The following is a 22,746-nucleotide window of genomic DNA, read 5'->3' on the forward strand; positions in this document are numbered from 1 at the left end:
GAGGGGTGGTTTTTTGTAATAATTACATGTAAATTAAATTAATCAGCTGCAGTCCCCCAAGAATACACTTATAAAAACCTTTTAAGTAGAATTTAAGACAAATTTAACAATAAGTTTACAAACCTAGCATACATAAATCATTAAAAACAAAAAAATACCCATACAAAGTACAGAATGGCAAAATACCACTGTATATTGAATGATTGTCTTTTAAAAGTTTAATTTAATTTTAATAAGTATTTATAAAATAATATAAGGAAGAACAATGCTGTTAATTTTCATTGATTATTATTTATAAATATTTTAACATGAAATTTTATTTTTCTGTTGTTATTATTTTGAAGTTGAAGAAGTAAAGAAAAAATGGAAAAATCTTGTGGATACCTACAGAAAAGAAAAAAAAAATTATAGATGAAAAAAACTAGAAGTGGTGCAGGTGTGGATGACCTCCACAATTGCAATTGGAAATGGTTTTCTCAAATGCACCTATTAATGAATATATTCGATGGACAGGATGTACAATTTTCACAGTATGTAACAGAAGTATATTATTAAATATTATAATAAATAATGATATAAGACAATAAAAAGTCATAGTTAAAAACAAATTTTTTTAAAGTTGAAAAATAATTTAGATAAAACTTCACTTATACATTTTTTCTTTATTTTATTAGAACTAGTAGCAATCTTTTATTAAATGATGGCATACAAAGTGAAGATGTGGAAGAGATGTGTCCTGTTCAGATGTCTTATCCAGGAAGTCCAAATTTTCAAAGTCTTTCAATGTAATATAACTATATATTACTATTCGAAAGTTAATATATAGTTTATATGTTGTTAGTAAATTAATCATTCCTTATCTCAAGTTATTTAATAATAATGTTAAATGCTCTTACATACATCAAATATTTCTTTTTAGTTTATACCTGTATTCTTAAGTCTACATTCATGTTTTAATTTTATTACTTGTTGTTTAATTTTTTTTTATCTGCTATGTATAGCCTATATATATTTATTGTTTTTAGGGATATTTCAAAAGATGTACCTTGCACGTCATCGTCATCTACAGAACAATCTTTGCCACCAAAGCGTCGAAAAAAAAATAAGGAAGATGATGTGCACACTTTAATTCAGTTAACAGAGGCAATGGTGAACAAACAGCAAAAAGAAGACGAGCTGTATCATTATAGTGTCAGTTTAGCTGACAGGTTAAGAAACCTTTCTCCACAAAAGCGAGCAGAGGCTCGTTTTAAGATAGAGGAAGTTATGTATAACATTACAAAAGAACATTCATAAATGTTCTTTTGTAATGTTATACATAATTTGTTATATAAATAATCATGTTGTACATAATAAAATTTTGTAAATAAAACATTCTAGTATTTAAAAATTATTTTATTTCTGATTTTTACATTTTATTATATATTTGTTATTCGATACGATTTACATAATTTAATTGCCATGGTAAAATATTATTTTCTTGAAAATAAGTGGCAAATTGTTCTCTAATGTCTCTTGCACATAGTGAATAATTATGCTGTTGACATGGTCTTTGAGGAAGAGATGGTCCACTTCCTATCTCCTTTCTCCACTGTCCTTCTATAATAGTTCCATCAGCAGCCTCTTTATCAATAAAATGGGGGGACAATAATATTTCATGTCTGAATTTACTTTGCTTTCTTTCGTCATCACAAAATTATGCAGACACACACATGCTTTTATAATACTATCTACAGTTTCTGGAGAGGCTTGAATGCATCTGCATAAAATCCTCTCAACGTGCAGAAAGAATACCAAATGTATTTTCTATAACACGTCTAGCTCGGCTGAGTCTATAGTTAAATATTCTTCTTTTTGTTGTTAATTGTCTACTAGGGTATGGTCTTAGTAAATAAGTTTTTAATGGAAATGCCTCGTCACCTACCATAAAATATGGTAGGTTACTAGGCATTCCACTTATTGGTGATGATTGTGGCCAATCCAATTTTCCAGTTTCCAGCGATCTGCCGAGACTCGAGTGGGAAAATATACCTCCATCACTTCTTCCACCAAATCCTCCTATATCAACATATATAAATCTATACTTGGCATCGCTTACAGCTAGGAGAACTTTACTAAAGTTGCCTTTATAATTATAATATAAAGAGCCTGTATTTGGAGGGCAAACCATTTGTATATGTTTCCCATCTATAGAACCAACACAATGAGGAAAATTCCATCTTTCTTCAAATTCCATAGCAAGATTGACAAATTCCTCTCTGCTTGGAAACTTCAGATATTCTTTTGCCAACACATTCCAAATAGCTTCGCAAGTTTCTTTAATTATGGTACAAACGGTTGATCGACCCATTCGAAATGCAAATGCTTGGGAAATTTGATAATCTCCACTAGCTAAATACCTAAAATTATCAAACAAATCATTTATCACTTGCATTTATAATCTATTATTATATTTCCTTATTAAAATAAATAAATACATTTTCAATATAGATATAAAACGAGATCTCAAAAGTCTTATTTAATTTAAAATATAATTATAAACATATAAGTTTTAAATATCAATTTTTTTTATTTAAACCCACCATTGAACGATTTTTTATGAATTATGAAACAAAATAAGGAATCCTATATCTTATATCTAATCGTAAAAATTATTCTGTGAATCAATGGATAAAGTTATTTTAAACTTACATTGGTGGCAACAAATAAAATTTAAACAAACTAGAACTATATCAATGGCAAGTATGCTTGCTTACTTATCGATATAAAATCACAAATTCTGTTTTATTTCAATCGGTAAATAGTAAAGATCGCGTAATAAACTCAAAACTCTACCTTAATGTGACTTCTAAACGTTCTCTCGGAGATATGGCTTTACGAAAATTCGTATCCTTTCTGCGTATTAATGGCCCTACTCTACAGAGCAATTCATCGAATAATTCATTCGTCATTCTAAAAAACCTAAAAAGTGTTATAATAAATTTTTTGTTATTCATATATTTTCTTACTAAAGAGAATAAAATTAGTATAAACAGTCCTACCTAAAAAAACTCTCTGTCATTCAGTCTCATTTCTCGCACCAAATTAGCATGGTAACCATGTAATTCTCGGTTTTTTAAAATATCTCTCACCCAACATCGCTTTCTTTTTTTAGTATCTTTTTCTCTCAGTAAGTAAACAAACGTGGTTAACAACAGAATATCGGAAGCAGCCATTTTTGTTTTTCGAGATGACGTTTTCTCTTGCTTGCAAATGATTGGCTACTTAAAATTCGCAATCCGCTTTTCGCTTTTGGTCGTAGGGTCAATTTCGCTAAGCGAATAAAAATCGCTTTTCGCTTTTCGCATTCGCTTTCGCTATTCGCTCAGTGTGAACTAAGCTTAACGCGACATACGCGATAAAGAGATTCCGTGAAGAAAAAAGTAGTACCCAAATATGCCGGTAGGGGTGGATTGCTCTACAGATGTCTCTGGCAGGGTGTTTTTTTTACAGCGGACAAAACGGACAGCGGAAAAAATACAGTAGAGAGTCGAAAATCGGCATCAATTGGTGACTGGGGTTGTTCAGATTAGGGATTTGTGCCGATTACGGTCTATGTACGAAAAAATATATTAACCTGTCCGATGTTCAAATTTTTCTTCGTTGCGTGTCGCTTCCTGTTGAATTTTCCTCCGTTGCGTGTCGCTTCGCGTTGAATTTTCGTCGATTTTAAGCCTAACGAAAATTTTTATAATAATAATCGAGGCTATCGTATCGTTAAAAATTATTTCTGCATTTTGTACAAACAAAATAAATATATTGAAGAATATAAAAACATGAAAATTATACTTTAGAAGTAAATTTAGTATCAAAAACGTTCGATTCAGCACGACACAGTCCGACTGAAAATCGTGCCGATTATCGGGCGATTCCGATTACCAGGGTGCCGATTTACGACTCTCTACTGTATATACAGGGTGTTTTTTCCGCTACTTATTTTGTTTATTTATCTATATTTCGTCCGTTTGGGTGTTTTTCGTTAATTTTTATATTTATTCCGAACACATTTTATGTTTTATATTTAATGTTCTATTTTTTTTTTTTTTTGTAACCGAGGAAGATCGTTGAAAACGATTGAAAACGTTATTATTTTATTAAATTTTGCTGGATTGATAGAGGTGTAGTTTATTTAACTTATTCTACTTCTAGTACATAGTTTTATATACTTATAAATAACTACAGACTAATATGTAGAGCCTATATATGAAAACTAGTAAGACTGATAGCCACTTAGCCACCGATTATCCGTCCTTACATTATTATAATATATTAATATAAATTAATCAGTAGAATTACCTTTGCTATTATTTGACTTAAAGATTACATTATAATTATAATCTAACTAAACATTTAAAAGTAATTATCGCTATCTCAAGTGTTAAACCAAACCAAAGTTGAGTTTACTACCTAAATGTGCAAGAAGTTTTACTGATTTATAGTGACCAGTCTAAATAATAAAAGCTTCTTAAATATTTTTAAAAAATGTTTTATTTCCTTTAAAAAAAACATAAATTGCAGGATAAATAGATAGCTAGACAGATAACACTTTATTGCACCAAAAATACATCCGCGCTGGATCCGCGCTGGATCCAGCTGGGATGATTTCAATCCAGCAAAAATCCAGCTGGATTCAAAACACTGCTGGATTGCAATCCCTAGTTGTAAGTAAATCTTTTTAATTAAATCGTTAGTTACGATGGTGTGTCGTCAAAATACTCACTACATCACTGAAAGACTTTATTTACCGCACAAATCACCGAGAAAAAGAAATTTTCGTTAAAAGAAAAAAAAGACATTATTAAGCTCTAAACTAAATGAAAAAATCGTCTCTCTTCTATACACACTAACACTCATATATACAGAAAAAAACATTAAATTTTCCTCTGTATTTTTAGATGTTTCAAGGTTATCAGAGTCATAAAATGTAGAAATATTCGGGTAATTTTTTCTTTGATTGCATTCTGTTTGTTTGTTATATTGTTAACTGCGAGAAAGAAAAAATATTAATTAAAAACATTGTACATTACATGTTATAAAGAATAAATTAAAAGGTAAACGCAATATTTGGTTGATCTGAAATAAAGAATATTACGATTGATTGTGATTCCCTTTACTAATTACTAGTGTTTATGTTTTTTTTTCCATTCGGCCACTCGTGGGTGCATAATTATAAAAATAAGTAAACGAAGTTCTTTAAGAAATCTGCTAAGAATATCAAAACGATTAAAATTTACGATGTGCTCATAGCTTCGTTAGCAGCTAATATACAACTGTATAAACAAGTCAATGACATGATTACTTCAAATGAAACGGGCTATGTTATTGATTTGCTTTGCAATGTTTTAACGTTGTTTTACTGGGTAGAGTCCTATGTTTTAATGCGGTCGAATTCTAAATATCTTCAAAATTAAAGAAAACATTTAATACAATTTTTAATTTAATCGGTCATTAATTTGAATCAAGAATAAAGCAGAATTCCTCTCGTTTAAGATCATTCAGATATGTGAGAAGAATAGATTGGCTATATAGAGAAAAACTTGGTTTATATGGAATGCCAGTTAGTTTTGTAGGGTACAGGAGGATGGCTTTTATGATTGGAATGTAAAACTTGTATTTAGTAAATGGAACTTTATTAGATATTCTTATAGTTTCTGCTGTTGCTTTACGTATTATTTCACAGTGTTAGAATTAGTTAGACATCTTGAATGTTTTAATATTATTAAGTAAGTGTTGTAATGGTTGGATATATCAAAATCTAAATTCTATGTGGTTTGAGCTTGACTGTTCTATTTAATGATCATATTTCTTGGTGATTTCCTAAACATTATGGTTGTTGTTATATTTAATGGAATTATATTCAAATATATTCGATGGAGTAATGGTGATTTCGGTGTGTCAGATTATATGATTCGCATTTCTGGCTTTTACTTGGAGTTTAGAAACAGAATTTGTCTGAACGATAACTTTTTGTGTCAATCAGTATAAATAGGTTTTGTGACAGAATAGTATCTAAATTGTAATTTTGTTAAGAAATCTCTGTCAGCTCGAAGTGACTAGGTCATTTTTCTCAAAATATTTGATGATCTTAAATGTTTTTTTAATGAATCCGTAATCGAAGATTCTTTTCATATTAATTGTGTCCGTTGTGTGTTTTGGAACGAGCTGAAGCAGTACTGCGGTAAATTTAGATTGTCAAAATTTGAATTTTTAAAAATAACTTCTTATTTTTTTGTAAATATGTGGAATAATTTTTTACATTTCATTTCCCATTTTTATAAATTTTGCTCTTGAACTTATTTCCAGAAGGTTTATCATCGCTCAGTATTATAAAGTACGCAGAATTCTAAAGAATTCTGATATTTTCTAACGACCAAATCACACAAACCTGGAGAAAAGAGTTCTATATGCAGGGCTTAAAGTGACTCTCTTTTTTAGCTTTTGTTCATAGCCCCTCTCTTTTTTTAGCTTTTTCTGAGAAAAACTCACGTTTTTAGCTTTTTTCACTTCTCATGTGAATTTTTTTTTCGTAAATGTGCTCAGGAGAGAAATAGTGACCAGCACGCACCCATACACTTTATGGATCTTGCACGACATGATAAGGCACTGTCGTATACACATGTAGTGTACAGTACATGTATATAGACTAACAAAACGAAAAGCTTTCCAAAGCGTGATACTCTGCACATGCTGTAGGAATTTGCGTGTGTGTTCTTCTTGCTTGTATTCTTCTGAAATACCGATCTCCGTGGCGCTTCGATACAATCACACTGCATTAAGACATAGTACACTTCTAGTTCCGCGTTAAGAGTGATTCTTATGCGGCATTATTTTTATCATTTGTATTTATTTAAGCGCAGTGGACAAAAGAAAGAAATAGATTTTATTTAATACTAACAGTAGAAACTCATGTTTTTACTTCTACTGGAGTTTACGCTTTTATTTCAACTTCGACCCTTTAGTTACGAAAAGTGGGGAGACGGGCATCACGTGATCGCGTACCTGACTTTTTTCAAGACTGAATTTTAAAAATTGTTTTTCTTATATTTTAAAATTAAAAAATAAATTAAATATTATCGGAAATGCTAAACTATAAGTACAGTGTGTTTTACAATATCATTGCGAGCAGATATAGCCAATTATTTTATAAACGTATTTATTATTTTAATTTTTATAAATTATTTAATTTCGATGCAACGTGATCAATTAATTACTGTGCCGCGTTAACATGGGCGTAGCCAGAAAGGGGCATGGGTGGCACACCCCCCAGTTAACCTGGTGCCCCTCCCCAGAGAATTACAGCCTCTATTAGTCCCCCCATAACAAAACCCTGGCTACGCCAATGCGCGTTAATTAACATGGAGGCGATACTCAATTCAATTACTTTTTCATTTCAGACGTTAATTACAGTGTTATTTTAATGTAATTTTATACATAATGTATGTTTATTATAATTAATAAATTTATATAAGAATAATATCTATGTCTAATAAAAACAAAGCGATTATAAAAATAAAAAGCGTGCGTTGCATTTCGATCTTTTGTAAGCGAAATTTTATGATTTTAATTTTTAAAAAATGAGATTTTTATTTATAATTTCTGTAATTTGATCTATAAATACAAAATTTAAACTTATCAAATATGAACTCTCTATAAATAATTTCATCGTTTACTTGTTGACATCAGATTTGTTAAATTTCATGAATTTGTATTATGTTTTAACTTCGCGGTTTCTACTACCTTTGAAGTTTAAAGCTTTGTATATTTTTTCTCCTGAAAGTAATTGACTCTGCCGGTTCCCTACTGTGAAGGACAACAAACTGCTAAACATTTAATTACATTGTTTTCATAAACTCTCTTCTCTGTCAGATGAGGGTCAAATGACTAACAAATTATTCTTAATTGCCTACTTGGACATTACTTATTAATAGGACTTTATAGTGGTGTTTAAAGATTGGCACAGTAATGAGAGTTAGTTCAAAAAAGAACAAAATTTCTTTATTATATTACCTGTAGTAATAATTTCTGTACACATATTATACGTGTTTCGGGCTAGCATGCTCCTCCTCAGCAGTATTACTACCAAACACTAAAAAGTAACAATAACAAAACAAATTTGTTACTGCATAACATAAAATTTCTTAGCAATAAAATACAATTTTAAAACTTACTGTAAATACTTATTCCAAACCCGAGTATAACTGGATTTTTTTTTTTTTACAATTAAACCTTTCACTGTATAATTAAAATTAAATAAACAAAGTCAATAAAAACTGTAAATTATTAAAATCTAATTGGCCTGCATTGAGTTTTCATGTGCCCCGTACGGAATTCCCACCATTAAAATTGATTGCGATGAGATGAAAAGTGAGCTGTGCGTTGGTCTGTAGATTTTAATAATTTACAGTTTTTATTTATTTTGTTTATTTAATTTTAATTATACAGTGAAATGTTTAATTGTAAAACGAGAAATATCTAGTTATACACGGGTTTGGAATATGTATTTACAGTAAGTTTTAAAATTGTATTTTATTGCTAAGAAATTTTAAGTTATACAGTAACATATTTGTTTTGTTATTGTTACTTTTTAGTGTTTGGTAGTAATACTGCTGATGAGGGGCATGCTAGCCCGAAACACGAATAATATGTGTACAGAAATTATTACTACAGGTGATATAATAAAGAAATTTTGTTCTTTCCTGAACTAACTCTCATTACTGTGCCAATCTTTAAACACCAGTATAAAGTCCTATTAATAAGTAATGTCCATGTAGACAATTAACAATAATATTAGAATTAAAGGACAGTAAGGTTTTTACAATTACTTGACTAACAAATTGTTTTATTGTATTCAGGGGAATAGATTTGGAGACTAGTATTACCAGTAATGAATTCTGTGATTTTATTTTTAATATTTAAAAAATATTGGAAAAATTACCAAATAAATGTTTGAGACACAATTACTAGTGGCATTGCTACGTAATAAACAAGCAACTCACTGATTCTGCCAGTTGTTTTTTTTCTTCTTTAATTACATTTTTTTATAAAAAAATCAAAAAATGGCATTTGAAATTTGGCATATTATATGGAAAAACATTCTGGTAATTATGTTACTATTTCATTTGCTTTGCTGTGTAACGGTGGGAATTTTGTACGGGGAAAATGAAAACTTAATGCAGGCCTGTTCTGGCTTAATGCAGTCTTACTGGTCACTTTTCTGGAGTATAAAGTCAGCGTAACTATTTTCATATTTAATCTTATCAGTCCACTTAATAATCAATCTAATATCATATGCAATGTTATTGATATCAAATATTTGTGCGTTTGTGTGTTTTTTTAATAACGCCTATTTTAGTTCACTATAACACTATTAGCTATTTTAGCTTTTTTTCAGTGGGAACTGTCTTTTCTCACTTTTTTTCACTGACCTGACTGCTTTAAGTCCTCTATATGCTTTTAAAAAGGATATAGTATATTTTAAAAGATACGTGGACAACGTACTATACTTATTTTATGGAAGAATAATTGTAAGATAAGTAAATTCGTAGAAGGGATAAACAATAACAACAACGGCCTAAAATTGAGAATGGAACAGAAAAGTTCCTTAGTTATCCATTTTCTAGATATTAACATTATGTTCAAGAAACGACATTTTTCTATCAGTGTTTACATCAAACCAACGTACAGCTCACTTTTAATCTCATCGCAATCAAATAACCCATACCGTTATAAGTTGGCAGCATTCTGAGCTCTTATCACAAGTGCCTTTCTGTATGTTGTTGACACAACAAAGGAAATCGACAGAATCGTACAAGTAGCCTTATCCCTTGGATATAAAAAACGCACAATAGCAGGAATTGTTAAAAAATATGAGATGGGCACAGAAAGAAGTTCAAAACACGATCCCAGTAAAGTCACAAAGTTTACATACAATAAGAACATGAAAGGCATTATAAAATAAATTGCAAACCGCAGAGACAAGAATGGTTCTAAGAAGAGCTCCGAACCTATATATAATCTTAAGAGATGATAAAGATCACCTTAGAAATCCAGAAAAAGCAGGTCTGTACAAAATTCTTTACGAGAACACACAACTAGGAATCAAAAAAGATTACATTGGAGTCACAACAAGAAACTTGGGGATAAGACTTAAAGAACACAAGTGCAATGTTAGAAAAGGCTTTTACTCAACGGTACTTTCGTAGTTGCCGCAGACCCAAGGCTCAACAATAAAATGAGATGAAGCGATTATTGTCAAACCCTTGCGCTTCCCAACGTTAGCAAATTCCGCTGAGAAAATTTAAATTTACAAAAGCAAGCTGGAAGAGGCATACATAAATGCAAGGGACGCAGACAGCCTAACGACAGCGCGGAACTTTATAGTCAAAAAATGTCACACGATCTCGTAGTCTTGTCTTAGTTTATATTTACATGTTTCATCAATTATTCCTTATTCCTTATTCCTTTCCTTAACAATTAATATTCTAATACATAATCCTAATTTATTCCTTAACAATTTACGACTATGTTTATATAAAGTATCACTAGTAGATTTATTTTTACTTTTTTATTTTTTTATACTTTTTATTAATTTTACTTTTATTTCTATTACTATCTGATTTTATTGTATATTTATATTTGTATATATTATTTTTCAGTTATTTTCTTGTTTTTTCCGTTGTTGATTTTTTGAATTTTTGAACATATGTATTCTATTTAATGGAACGCCAATATAGTTTCTCACGTTAAGCCCGAAGATGACCTATTCAGTAGGCTGAAAAAGTTACTTTTTCAATTAAACTATCTCGGCAACAGAAAGGAGTAGTGTGGTAAATTACATATTTTACTTATTACGAAAATATACAATTTTTCATAAAACCTGTCCTACCCCAAAATTAAAATATTTGCTGTTTTATAATAATTAGTTATATTAAAATTTTTACAGTAAATTTTGAAAACAGCTGGTGCCACCAAATGTTGCAACGAAAGTTAAGCAATCCGGTGCTGAATTGTTTACATTTTTATGTAAGTCTAGATCCTTGAAATAATTCGTGCACGGAATGCGACTAGTTCATTAGAATCTCAGCCAGATTCAACCATATTAATAATTAACTCACTATGGTAAATTTGTTTTGATATCATTGACATTTAATTCTAAAAATTATTCTCTCTCGAATAGATATCAATTAATTGCAAGGTTTGAAGTTCTTATTAATTAAATTTAGGAAAAGTTTTTGTAAATTAATCAAATTATTTTATGTTTTGGTATCGAGTAGTTCTTCAAACCTTTAAATTAAGTTATAGTTATATAATTTTACAATAAAAATACAAGATAACTTACCACCGAAAGTTTCATGAGTAATCAACTTGCTTCCAAGCAGAAACAGTACGAACGGCAATTTCGTATTCATATCTTTGCTAGTTTTCAGTGTACCAGTATAATTAAACAAATTCACTAGAAAATTAAAACTTCAAATATTTTAAATTGAAATAAGAAATTTGTTAAAATTATTTTCTAATGTATAAGATGGAAATATAGATAATACCACCTACCTAGTTGAAGTTTTCGTGATTGCTGAGCAGTAATCAAAACTCTCATAGAGCTTATAAGAGCTTATATTATTCACCGTAAACAATATATTAGTTTTTGTTATTGGTTTATTAAGCTTTTGCTAGAAGCTTTTTAAGTTGAAGATTAAAATCAATAAATTAATCAATTTTAATATTCCAGCTGTGTGTTTTTACTGGCAAAAATAACTTATTTTAAATATTCATTACTTTCAAAACAGGCAATCAACTTATATCGATTTGTAAATTATATAGCAGTGATATAGAAATTCTAAAATATCGATTATTATTGTTATAAAAATTTAATCTTTTTAGATAATTTATTTTCAAGATAAGAAATAAATTTTTAATGTGCAATTAAATATATTTTAAATATTTATACAAAAATTATACAAAACATATGGTTATTTATTTTAATTGAACAACCACACCAAGTATAATTTCATTCGTAATTATTCAACAATTGATGAATCATTAGATTTATTTTGCTATAGTTGGTATTTCCTGTAGTCTACAATGAATAAACATTAAAAAATGTAAACTCTGAATTTCTGTTTATACAAGGATTGCTTAATTTTTATTTCTGCACATTAACTTAAGAGTGCTTCAAAGTCTGTTTTTCGTTTACTCAGTTTCACGCTGCTGTTAGTGACGAACGGGACCTGATATAACGCAGAAACACAGGTTCTGTTTTTCGAAAATTTCTCAGTTTTCGATTATATTAGTAACAATATTTATGTGTGCATATTCGGCAGTTTTGTTTTTTCTTGGTATATTCGAAATACGAAATAGTACCAAGAAATTTTGAAGAATTATTAACAGTTGTGAAGAAAAAAGAATACTCTTGTGAGACGTTGAAGAAGTCGGCTATAAAAAACTTTTTTGTGTTAATATCAATACCGCTGTATATTTTTTGGTATGTTTAATTATTTATATGGAACAATCACTTTAGGTCTTGAGTTATTATCTCTAGCATAAACATGCACATATTGTATATGACAGTATTGTAACTCCATTAACGATTAAACAGAAAGAAGCATTAGTATTTTCCGAGAAAGTGTTCTTAACCTTTCAACAGTGGAACAGTCAGGTGTGGGGCTATCACTTAGTTGTAGAGAAGAAATGTGGGAAATTTTTAAAGTATTTTTTCAAGTATTTTTTCTCATTACTGTTTCGGAAAAAGATTTTGTAAACAGTTTTGTCTAGTAAAGAAAAGTCTTTTTTTATTGTTACATAATTCATTTTTTATGTGAATTTTTTTTCCGGTAGTTTTTGGCTAGTTTTTGGCAATACCCCCAAAAGAATTTAGCGAGTATAGTCGTCCCTCACCACTGCCACGCGATCGCCTTGGATGACTATACTCGTCCCTCACTGTTAAGAGGTTAACTAATATGTTAATCGTATTTTCAAAGGATTTACTTAGATTTAAAACAAGATTTAACGAAAGGTATGTAGTTACTTTTATATTTTTAAATAGTTCAAATATTTAACTTTAATATTTCATTACTTGTCTTTTTACACTCCTCTAATTTTATCCACATGTTATTACCTCATACATTATTGCTTGTAAATAATTAAAAATTGATATTTTAATTTTTTCTGTGAATTTCATATTTGTGAAGTAGAGTACAGATCCTAAGTTGATATCATTTTACAACGTTTAATTTCATTTTTTTTCATTAAGGATTTATTAATATCTGCTAATAATGTGCTCCACAAAAGCGCAGAACCGCTGCAAATTTACTATACGAAGATCAGGTGTTACAAGTATGATGTAGCTACCTTTCATATATTGTGTAGGATTTAGCAAAACATAATTTGTCGAAACTGATTATGATCTATATCGCAGCAAACAGTAGAAACTGTAAAAACAATTGATTGTAAGAACTACAAATGCATAGAAATGCGTCGACTAGTAAACGAATGTGAAGTATAATTTAGTAAGTTATTTTCGCATCTCCTTTACTAATAACATAGAAAATGCGATTTGCCATACAACCAAGGATTTTTTTATCCTCGATGTTTCAAGGAAGTTCCAAGAAATAAGAATTGCTTGTTTTAAGTGTTCAACGTCGGCATACTGACGATTTTGGTAATAAACTCGGTCACCCAAAATCCCCCAAAAGTTTTATATACAGTTACATTGAAAAGAACGAATTGCTCAATCCGTTTATTTTTAAACCACAGTTTCATATCTCTTGATTCACGGATAGCTGCGCTGTCCTGATGGAAAATAACAGGAATTCTTCTAAATGTACTTGTATGGCAGCAATTTGTTCTCCAGAACTTTTTAACAGTCAGCACTATTCATGCAACAGGTAACGAATGCTAAATCCAATCTTCACTATGCAGAAAAAAAACCCCAAACTAAAAACTCAAGCTTCCGATGTTCTTCGCGAAAAGTACTTGGGCTCTTTTCGTAAATCGTGCCAAGTGAATGCTTAAAAATCTAGCCCATACAAATTAAGTGTCTTTTTGTCCCAAAAGATTACCTATACCACATAAAGGTTGTTATTTTTTGTGGTAGCATGATAGGACTAAACGAGACAAAAACTTTACTTTATTCCACTGATTGGACATATTTTTCCTAGCAAGATAGGCGTAAAATCAGGAGTACTCTTCACTTAACACTCAACAATGTTGTTGTCGTGTAAAACATTCTAACAGTTTTGTGATGTACTTCATTACCCCAATCATGCCAAATATAACCCGTTGACGTGGTGGATTAGAGACTGCATTAACAATACATATGCGTTCTTGCAGAGTAAGCTTTGAAGGACGTCCACTTCTATGCTTTGGTGCATAATTTGCAGGATTTGACAAATAATGCTGAACTAGTTTTTGCAACGCTTGATGCTGTTTGCTACAGCCTGACGAGTTAAACTAGTGCTTTTCACACTATAATTTGTTCTATAACAAAGTGTGTTAAATGGGTACCACAAGCATTATGAAAAAAAAAAAACTTTTACACTTGAAATTCAGAAGGAATATCGCGGTTCTGTACTTATGTGGCAGTATGTAAATTGACCTCACTGCTATTCCGCACTCAGCCACGAACTAGATGCTCAAGTTTCCGAAAATTTCGTTTATAGAAGTAGTTTTGTGAGCATTTTATTGTTTCGTGCTTTTTCTAGAAACAATGTAAAAGAATTGACAAATTTTTATGAATTTCCAGAAAATCGCCATTCTGCTTAGAGAAAAAGAGAAGTAAAGTAATAATTTATACTAAAAATTTAAGACAATTATCTTTTTAAACTATCAGTTAGCAGAGGTCAAAAATTCTACATATACCTTTACCTAACTGAATAACGTTAAAAATGAAGGAATATAAGAACCAGCAGTAGTTGAATTTCAAACTGAGATCACAAATTTAAGATAATACATAACAGAAATTTTCATTTTAAATCATACGGTGGTTCCATAAGTCTGAACGAAAAAAACAATATGATCTTTTTTTTATCGATTTAGAAATAAATCATAAAGTTGAGTAAGCAGTAATGAATTAAAATCAATTTCATGGTGGGAATTCACAGTCCTCGAAAGGCATCAAAACATTTAATACGACACATCCAAACTTTTCACTATTCACAACTTTGATGAGCATGTAGCCTGCTAAAATTTTCCACGACTCAATGTTTGCATGTTTTATTATAAAAATATCTAATATTCGTTGTTCCTTACTAATCTGCTCCTGTACCTATAAAAGTAACGACAGAAATGAAGACAACTCCTATGTATCCACATTTGTGTGTCACCTTGTATTTGTATCGGTATGTGTAAAGTTGTTTAATTTAAAGATTCAAACTCAAAAAGTTTCCAAGTTAAAATTACTATATTATATAAAAATAATGTCTACTTTATTTCGAATATATATATATATATATCCTGGAGTGATTGAATTAAAATATTATAGATTTTTAAGTGTTTATCAATTCGATTACCGAGTTCTCTAATCATTTGGAATTATGTAATTATGATCTGATTTTCAAGACGATATTAAAAGAAGTTAACAGTATTTTAAACTGATGAACTGAATGGTTTTAATTATATTCTAGATAAGTAAATGTTCGTTTTACTTATTTAAAAAAGTACGTTAAAAATACGTTAATACGTTGTATGATTAAGAATTTTAATAATACTTTTTCAATTTCAAAATTGGACATTAAAGAGATTCTAGAGTTTATAAGAAACTAACAGGTAGGCCCGGCGTTGCTCGGGCAAAAGTAACGATAGCGAAGATTAAGATTATTACATTATAGTCACAAAAAAGAGAGTAATCTCGTCAACGAACTAAGTTTTTCTAAAGAAAGGTCGAATTTGAAAATCGAATGTTCTAATATTGTTCGATTTTCACTTTCATTGTTACTTAACACTTTGGTACTTAAATCTGGTACCATAACTCTGCACCGAATTTCAACTTTCAACTCCTAATTGTTTTAGCGAATATTAAGATTATTTCGTTATAGTCAACTTTACCCGTTTTCACAGAATGCAAGAATTGGGTTTTCCCTGTTTCCAGAATAATTACAGAATTTTTAGATAGGTCTAAAAATATGTTCGATTTCCCGCAAAAACGAAAAGAAACTGCATCTGCGTCTTGCACGTCGCTTTCTCTAAACACTTCCATTGTTACGTAACATTTTCATTGTTGATGGAAGTGTTAAGACTTAATCCTGTCCTTCTTGCCCATGGGGAGGAATTTCGAAAAATCCCTTTTAGCGTGTGTTCACGTGACGTACCCTAACTGGGTACTAAATTTCAACTTTCAACTACTAACCGTTAGGACACGTCTCGATAATGTATATAGAAGCTTTAATCCCGTCCCCCCGTGGGGAAAAATTTCGAAAATTTCCTTCTTAGTGTGCGTTCTTGTGACGTACTCTAACTGTGTACCAAATTTCAACTTTCAACTTCTAACTGTTTGGGCTCTGCGCTGATTATTATTATTATTATTATCAACTCGTCTCAATTATATATATAGATTTACAAGTGATACGATGCCACCATCGAAACACAGAAAAATCGTCCTATAATCCATTAATATTAGTAGTATATATAAGAGAGACTCTGGGATAATTTGTTAAACTTTTAAGACTTTATAACTTTTATCCTAGTAACGCTCAACATTCCAAGGGAAAGACGTCGACCAGGGGTTAAAAATGGCAAAAACCGTTGAATCGTTCGAGCCTATCTACGATATTTGCATTCCAAAAGCTCTCGTAGACATTAAAACCACGCCCATTTTTGTTGCCCCTTCGGATATACTTCACCGCAAAATGTGAGCGAGCATTTTTAGAATACGCCGCCGCCGAGTCTTAAGAGAAACGATATTTTTTATTAAGAGATTTTTTGTTTATATATAGATCTATTTACAATACGATGAGTCTTAAGAGAAACGATATATGTTTTATGATTTTTTTTCTTTACAATACGACGATCGCCGACGAGTCTTAGATCTCTCTTAACCCTTCGTCACGCGCGCGCTCAGTCAAATCGGCACCAATTTAAAAAATTAATTAATAAAAATTTAACATCGGAAAACGGGTATTTTTACTTTAATCCAGTTTACTAATATGTTTGTAATCGAATTCAGTCAAAAAAGTTTTAATTTCATCATAATTTATTGATGATTTTAATTTTTTAATATTAGAAGGTAATTAGCATAAATTACAAAGTGTCGTGTTTCATCTTCGCTCCCGTTCAAGTTTATTGCTCTAGGCACGCGCCGATGTTTGTTTTTAGTTCTACTGGTGATTAGGCTTTTATTTCAACCTCGTCCGTTTTGGTTACAGAAGATGGGGAGACGGGCGTCACGTGATCGCTTACCTCACATTTTACCACAGAAATTACCTTACCTTGAAAGTTTTATTTTTTTTCTCGATTTTAATTATTATTAACTATCTTTTTTTGATGGATTCTCATACTTATATGTGTTATGAAGTTGCAGATATTTTTTTTATTAAGTTTTACAAATTTATGTTTTTTTCTTCGATTTTTATATATAAAATATACGAAAATTCAAATATTTATTAAAATTTATCAGAAATGCTGAACTATAAGTACAGTGTGTTTTACAATACTATTGCGAACAGATATCGTCAATTATTTTATAAACATATTTATAATTTTAATTTTTATAAATTATTTAAATTGATGCAACGCGACGCGCTCAGAATCAATTAATTACTGTCGCGCGTTACTTAAGATGGCGATGGGACTCGATTCAATTACTTCTTCATTTCAGATGTTAATTAAAGAGGGTTATTTTAATATAATATTAAATAATGTATGTTTATTATAATTAATAAATCTATATAGGAATAATATATATTAATTACTGATTGTATTTAAAAAATAAAAAAACGGAACAAAAATATAATAGAAAAAAAAATGTTTATACTACACGAAAATGTTTTTTACATCTATTCTATTAGATCTATAATAATCCTAACGATGGTGGACTTCACGCCGATCTCTGAATAAGCAAGAGACCAGATAATTGACATCCAGGCGTTAAGTGTCGCCTGGATGTCAATTATCTCGTCTCTTGCTTACATCTATTCTACTTTCAATACAAGAGTTATATAAATAATAATTAAGATAAACAGTATAAATTGGTAATACAAATAAAATTATATTATATATTATTTATTTATACATTTAAATATTCATTTCTATTATTCGTTTATACATTTTACATTATACAATGCTAAAACTTTATGTACATCTTGTATTGCAAGAATTATAATTAGCGTGTGCAAAAAAGTTATTTTTTTATTTTCTAGGTTAGGCATACGGGGTTTCTTTCACTGATTTAGCAGACAGGACCTTTTGGATGCAGTATCCAACAAATGAACAACTTTTATTGATATATATATCAATAAATGTCATTCATTTGTTGGATACTTTATCCAAAAGGTCCTGTTTGCAAATCCGTGAAAGCAAGCCCTTATGCCTAACCCAGAAAATAAAAAAATACAGAAAAATAGATAATATAAAAAATGAATACGTTCATAAAGTGTTAACTTTCTAATTGTGTTCTTCCACTCAGGGAAATGTTGTGATGGTGTCATAAAACTTTAAAAAATAATTAAAAAATACCATTGTAAGAAATTAAATTATTTCCGGTCAAATTTCAGTTTATTAGAAGTAATTCACTTTAAAATAACGCGATTATAAACAAAGAAGCGCGCGCGCCACCACTGCGCCTATTTTTAGTAACAATGACTGGCGGGAAATTTGAAAATTGAAATCCGCGATAACGCGCGCCATAGTGCCGATTCGGCACCAATAATTAATTAAAAATAACGGAACGCTTTAAGCAAAAAATGAATAGCGCATCGTAAAATTGAAGAAAAATTAGACAGGTAATAATTTTTTCAGATTTTTCAGACAATTAGAATTTTTACACGAACTAATTAAAAATCGATTAGTGCCGAATCGGCACTAGGCGCGTGACGAAGGGTTAAGAGAATCAATAATTTCTTTATTTAAGAGAATTAATATTATTATATATATATAACTTTAATATTTAAGATATTTTTTTCTTTTCGTTAAGCCAATGCCATCTGTTGGCAAAATATTAAATTGTTAAGTCAAAGGTGCCATCTGTTGGCAAAATATTAAACTTCATTTTTTTTAAATTATTTTCCTTCGAAATTTCGAAGGCGATTAAAAAAATAACAAACAGCGCAAACCGTCCGTCGCTATTCGGATCGCGCCATTTGCTATTTGGTTTTTATCGATTCTTTTACGATATATATATTTTTTTCCTCTTTCTTTTATTAGTATACTTTATATTTTTTTGTTAAATCATCTTAAGAGAATCAATATTTTTATTTTATATTTTTATATATAAGTTTTTTCTTGTTTTATATATTTATATATTTTTATTTTATTTTTTATATTTATATATTTTTATTTTTTATATTTATATATTTTTTTGTTAAGCCGGCACCATCTGTCGACTAATTAATTTGACACAATTTTTTCTTTCTCTTGTTCTTTTTATTATGAATAAGAACAAAAAGTTATAATAAAAATGATTACAGTAACAATAAAATGAGAGATACGTTTTCTTCATTACAAAAAATTATAATAAACATGATTACATTAACAATAAAAAAATGAGATACATTTTCATCATTACAATAATTAAAAAAAATCACTACATTTACGAAAATAAAGGATTACAATAATATTTGTTTTTCTGATATTTCAAACATTCTCTCCCTAGAAATAAGAACAAAAAAAGTTATAATAAAAATTATTACAATAACAATAAAATGATTACATTTTTTTCATTACAATAATTAAAAAAAATACGTTACATATATGAAAATAAGGATTACAATAATATAAAAAATGATTACATTTTTTCATTTTAAAATAGAAATTATATGAATAATATAAAAAAAAGTCGATAGAAAAGTATTCTAAATACCTAAGAAGAAATCGAATAATGTCCGTAAGATAGCATGTCTATTCCGTTACTTAAAATATATTTTTTATCATAAAAAGCTGAAAGAGAGATTTTATTTTGAAATTGTGTCGTAATTACATGGTTCTTACTTATTATTTGCGTTTGTGTGTGTCGAAATTGCTTTTTCTTAAGTAGTGTTTCTTTATAAAGATCGTGGTAAAAAGTTTGTTTAACAACTGATTTACTTATACCTTTCGCTGTTTTTTTTTTCAATACATTCTCCCGAAATTGAATACATTTTAGCTTTTAGACCGATAAATTCCGAAATAGCCATGGAGTTCGCCTCATCTTTGAAATAACCTAATTTATTTTTATTTTCTTCGGAGAATAACGGATGATCCGATGGATAGTTGCTAAAATCGAATATGTTGGCCAGATTGTGTTTAAAATCAACATAGACATCATCCGTATGAATTTCTAATACTAAAGAATCGGTGTCCGTATACAAGAGCCTAACCCTATCTTTATAATAATTTTTAAATATTTCGTAATATGTATAATACATATGCAATTTACTTAACTCTAAAACACAAAAGCCTATGTATAGTGGCTTATTCAGTAATAAATTTGTTCTCTTTAATCTGAAAATGCCACACTCTTCGTTTATTATTTGGAAACTCTCTAGCGCGGGATCGTTTACATATTTTTTACATTGCTTTTTATCCAATCCCGCTTTTAAATTTATTTGTTTACGAACGTTTTGCATACATTTTCCATAAAAACTGTTATTCATTAATTTAAAAAAATTTTTGTCAAACTGGCTTTTACTGGCTTTTCGTTTTTCATTATTAAAATAAATATATGGTTTTAAATATGGGGATTGTTTAAATGAAAGTATTCTATAGATTTTTTTTAAAATTAATCCTTCTTTTAGGTAATATTTTAAGTTTCTATAATGTATAATATAATGAAATTTATCTTTTAAAGTCGGAACTAATTTTTTAATATTATTGCTAAATTTTAGATTTAAAGAAGATAAAAGCGATTTCTGATATTCGGATAAATCTTCGTATTCTATTTTTTCATGATTTACTGCGAGGGGAAAATCGTTATGACGATTATGTAGCGAAACAGGATATTCTAAATCAACTTCGAGTATATATCCTATTTCGGATTTTAGAGGGACATTTTTTATATCAAATTCATCAATTTCCGTTCGACGTAACCAACGAAATTCTCCATATGGGAGATATTGAACCATACTCAATCCGTATAGATTATTGCTATCAATCATCACTATATAACTATGAGGCTTCGATTTATCATAAGTTTGAGATACGTAAGGGTTATTAGCGCGACTAAAACGCTTAGATACTAACGAGAGCCCGCCTCGAAGGCCGGATTCAACGAAAAGATACATGTCTAGATCCGTAAAAAGCTGTAATTCTATTTTTGCCATTTTTAATCCTGCAGTAAATGTAAGATGGGGAGAAGTTAAAAAATGAAGAGGATCGAGATCGTAATATTTTAATGATAAATTTCGAAAATTTGTAAAAATATCAGCGAGTAAAATTGTATCGACAAATTGATATAATTGCAAATAATCAGAAAATTTTTTACAATTAAAAGCTTTCCAGACAAGCCGAGCTAAATCGTAATCTTCGGAACTTATGTGGCTTCTAGTTAAATCATTATAAAAATATTTTTTGTCGGGTAAAGAAGTATTATTTAATTTTGAAATATTATTAAACCAACTATACGGAAAAACGCCTTTTCTTTTCAACAGATAGCTATTTTTATTATCGGAAAAAAATTGTTTAAAGATTGGAAAGTCGTACTTTGACTGTACTAGATTATCTGTCAATTTATTTAAAGAAGCGTTTAAAAACTGATAAGAATCTAAAAATTTAAAACAATCTAAAGAATATGTAGTATATTTTTCCATATTGATGGGAACTATACTTAAAGAAGATATATACTTTTTAGTAATATCTTTTAAAATTAGATGCGAATCGTAACCAGAAAAATTATGCAGAACAACGGGAATAAATGGTTTTAGATTTAAATTCAAATTGCACCCCTGACAAGCCACCCCCCGAAATCGGCCATTTAGGTGATTATGATCGATTACGCTTACATCATTAGAGGAAAATTTTCGTCCGCAAATATAACATTTATCTCGATTAATAGAATTTGGAATTGTTTGAGGATCTAATGGAATGTTCAGTTTTATTTCTTTAATAAGATGTTCCGACAATGCTTTCAATCGTGATAGGAAATCCTCTACTGCATTTAACCCACAATAAAATTTAGAATAGATGATTCTTTCGTTTTTATCTAATACGATCATAGCGTAACAAATCGGTTTATGAATTTGCGTAACAGTACTAAAACTAGTATCTGTCGATTGCATCGCATTAGAAACCGTTTCAGTTAAACATTCAAAATCGCAATATACGACTACGGCATGTTTAAGCATTTTAAAAAATTCTGTAAATTTAAGAATAGAATTTTCGAGTTTAGGAACCGACAGTCTTTGAAATTTGAAATTTGTACATATTTCTCTGTGTAAGTTTAAACTCGACTCGCGTTGAAATCCGTTTAGACAATTATTACAATAGTAATAAAGAGATCTTTGCTTTTCGTGTAAAAGTCTATTAAAATTCCGTATTAAAAAATAATGTTGCTTATAAAGTAATAAATTTACATTTTTATCGAAC

At 29.5% G+C, this 22,746-nt stretch overlaps 1 protein-coding gene and 1 long non-coding RNA gene across 2 annotated transcripts; one reads left to right on the forward strand and one right to left on the reverse strand.

Annotated features, from left to right (window-relative positions):
- Positions 1-277: 277 nt before the first annotated feature.
- LOC136979530 (uncharacterized) lies at positions 278-1,393 on the forward strand. Its single transcript, XR_010881395.1, has 3 exons — positions 278-530; positions 675-785; positions 1,026-1,393. It is a non-coding gene; the product is annotated as an uncharacterized lncRNA (long non-coding RNA).
- Positions 1,394-1,774: 381 nt separating this feature from the next.
- LOC136979484 (uncharacterized) lies at positions 1,775-2,985 on the reverse strand. Its single transcript, XM_067275492.1, has 2 exons — positions 2,836-2,985; positions 1,775-2,399 (listed from the first exon to the last, which is right to left on the reverse strand). The coding sequence occupies exons 1-2, from the start codon at positions 2,949-2,951 to the stop codon at positions 1,775-1,777; spliced, it is 741 nt and encodes a 246-aa protein (XP_067131593.1). The 5' UTR covers positions 2,952-2,985.
- Positions 2,986-22,746: the final 19,761 nt, after the last annotated feature.

Source organism: Centruroides vittatus, unplaced genomic scaffold (genome assembly GCF_030686945.1).
Source record: "Centruroides vittatus isolate TY-2023 unplaced genomic scaffold, ASM3068694v2 contig_628, whole genome shotgun sequence".
Classification (NCBI taxonomy): Eukaryota; Metazoa; Arthropoda; class Arachnida; order Scorpiones; family Buthidae; genus Centruroides; species Centruroides vittatus.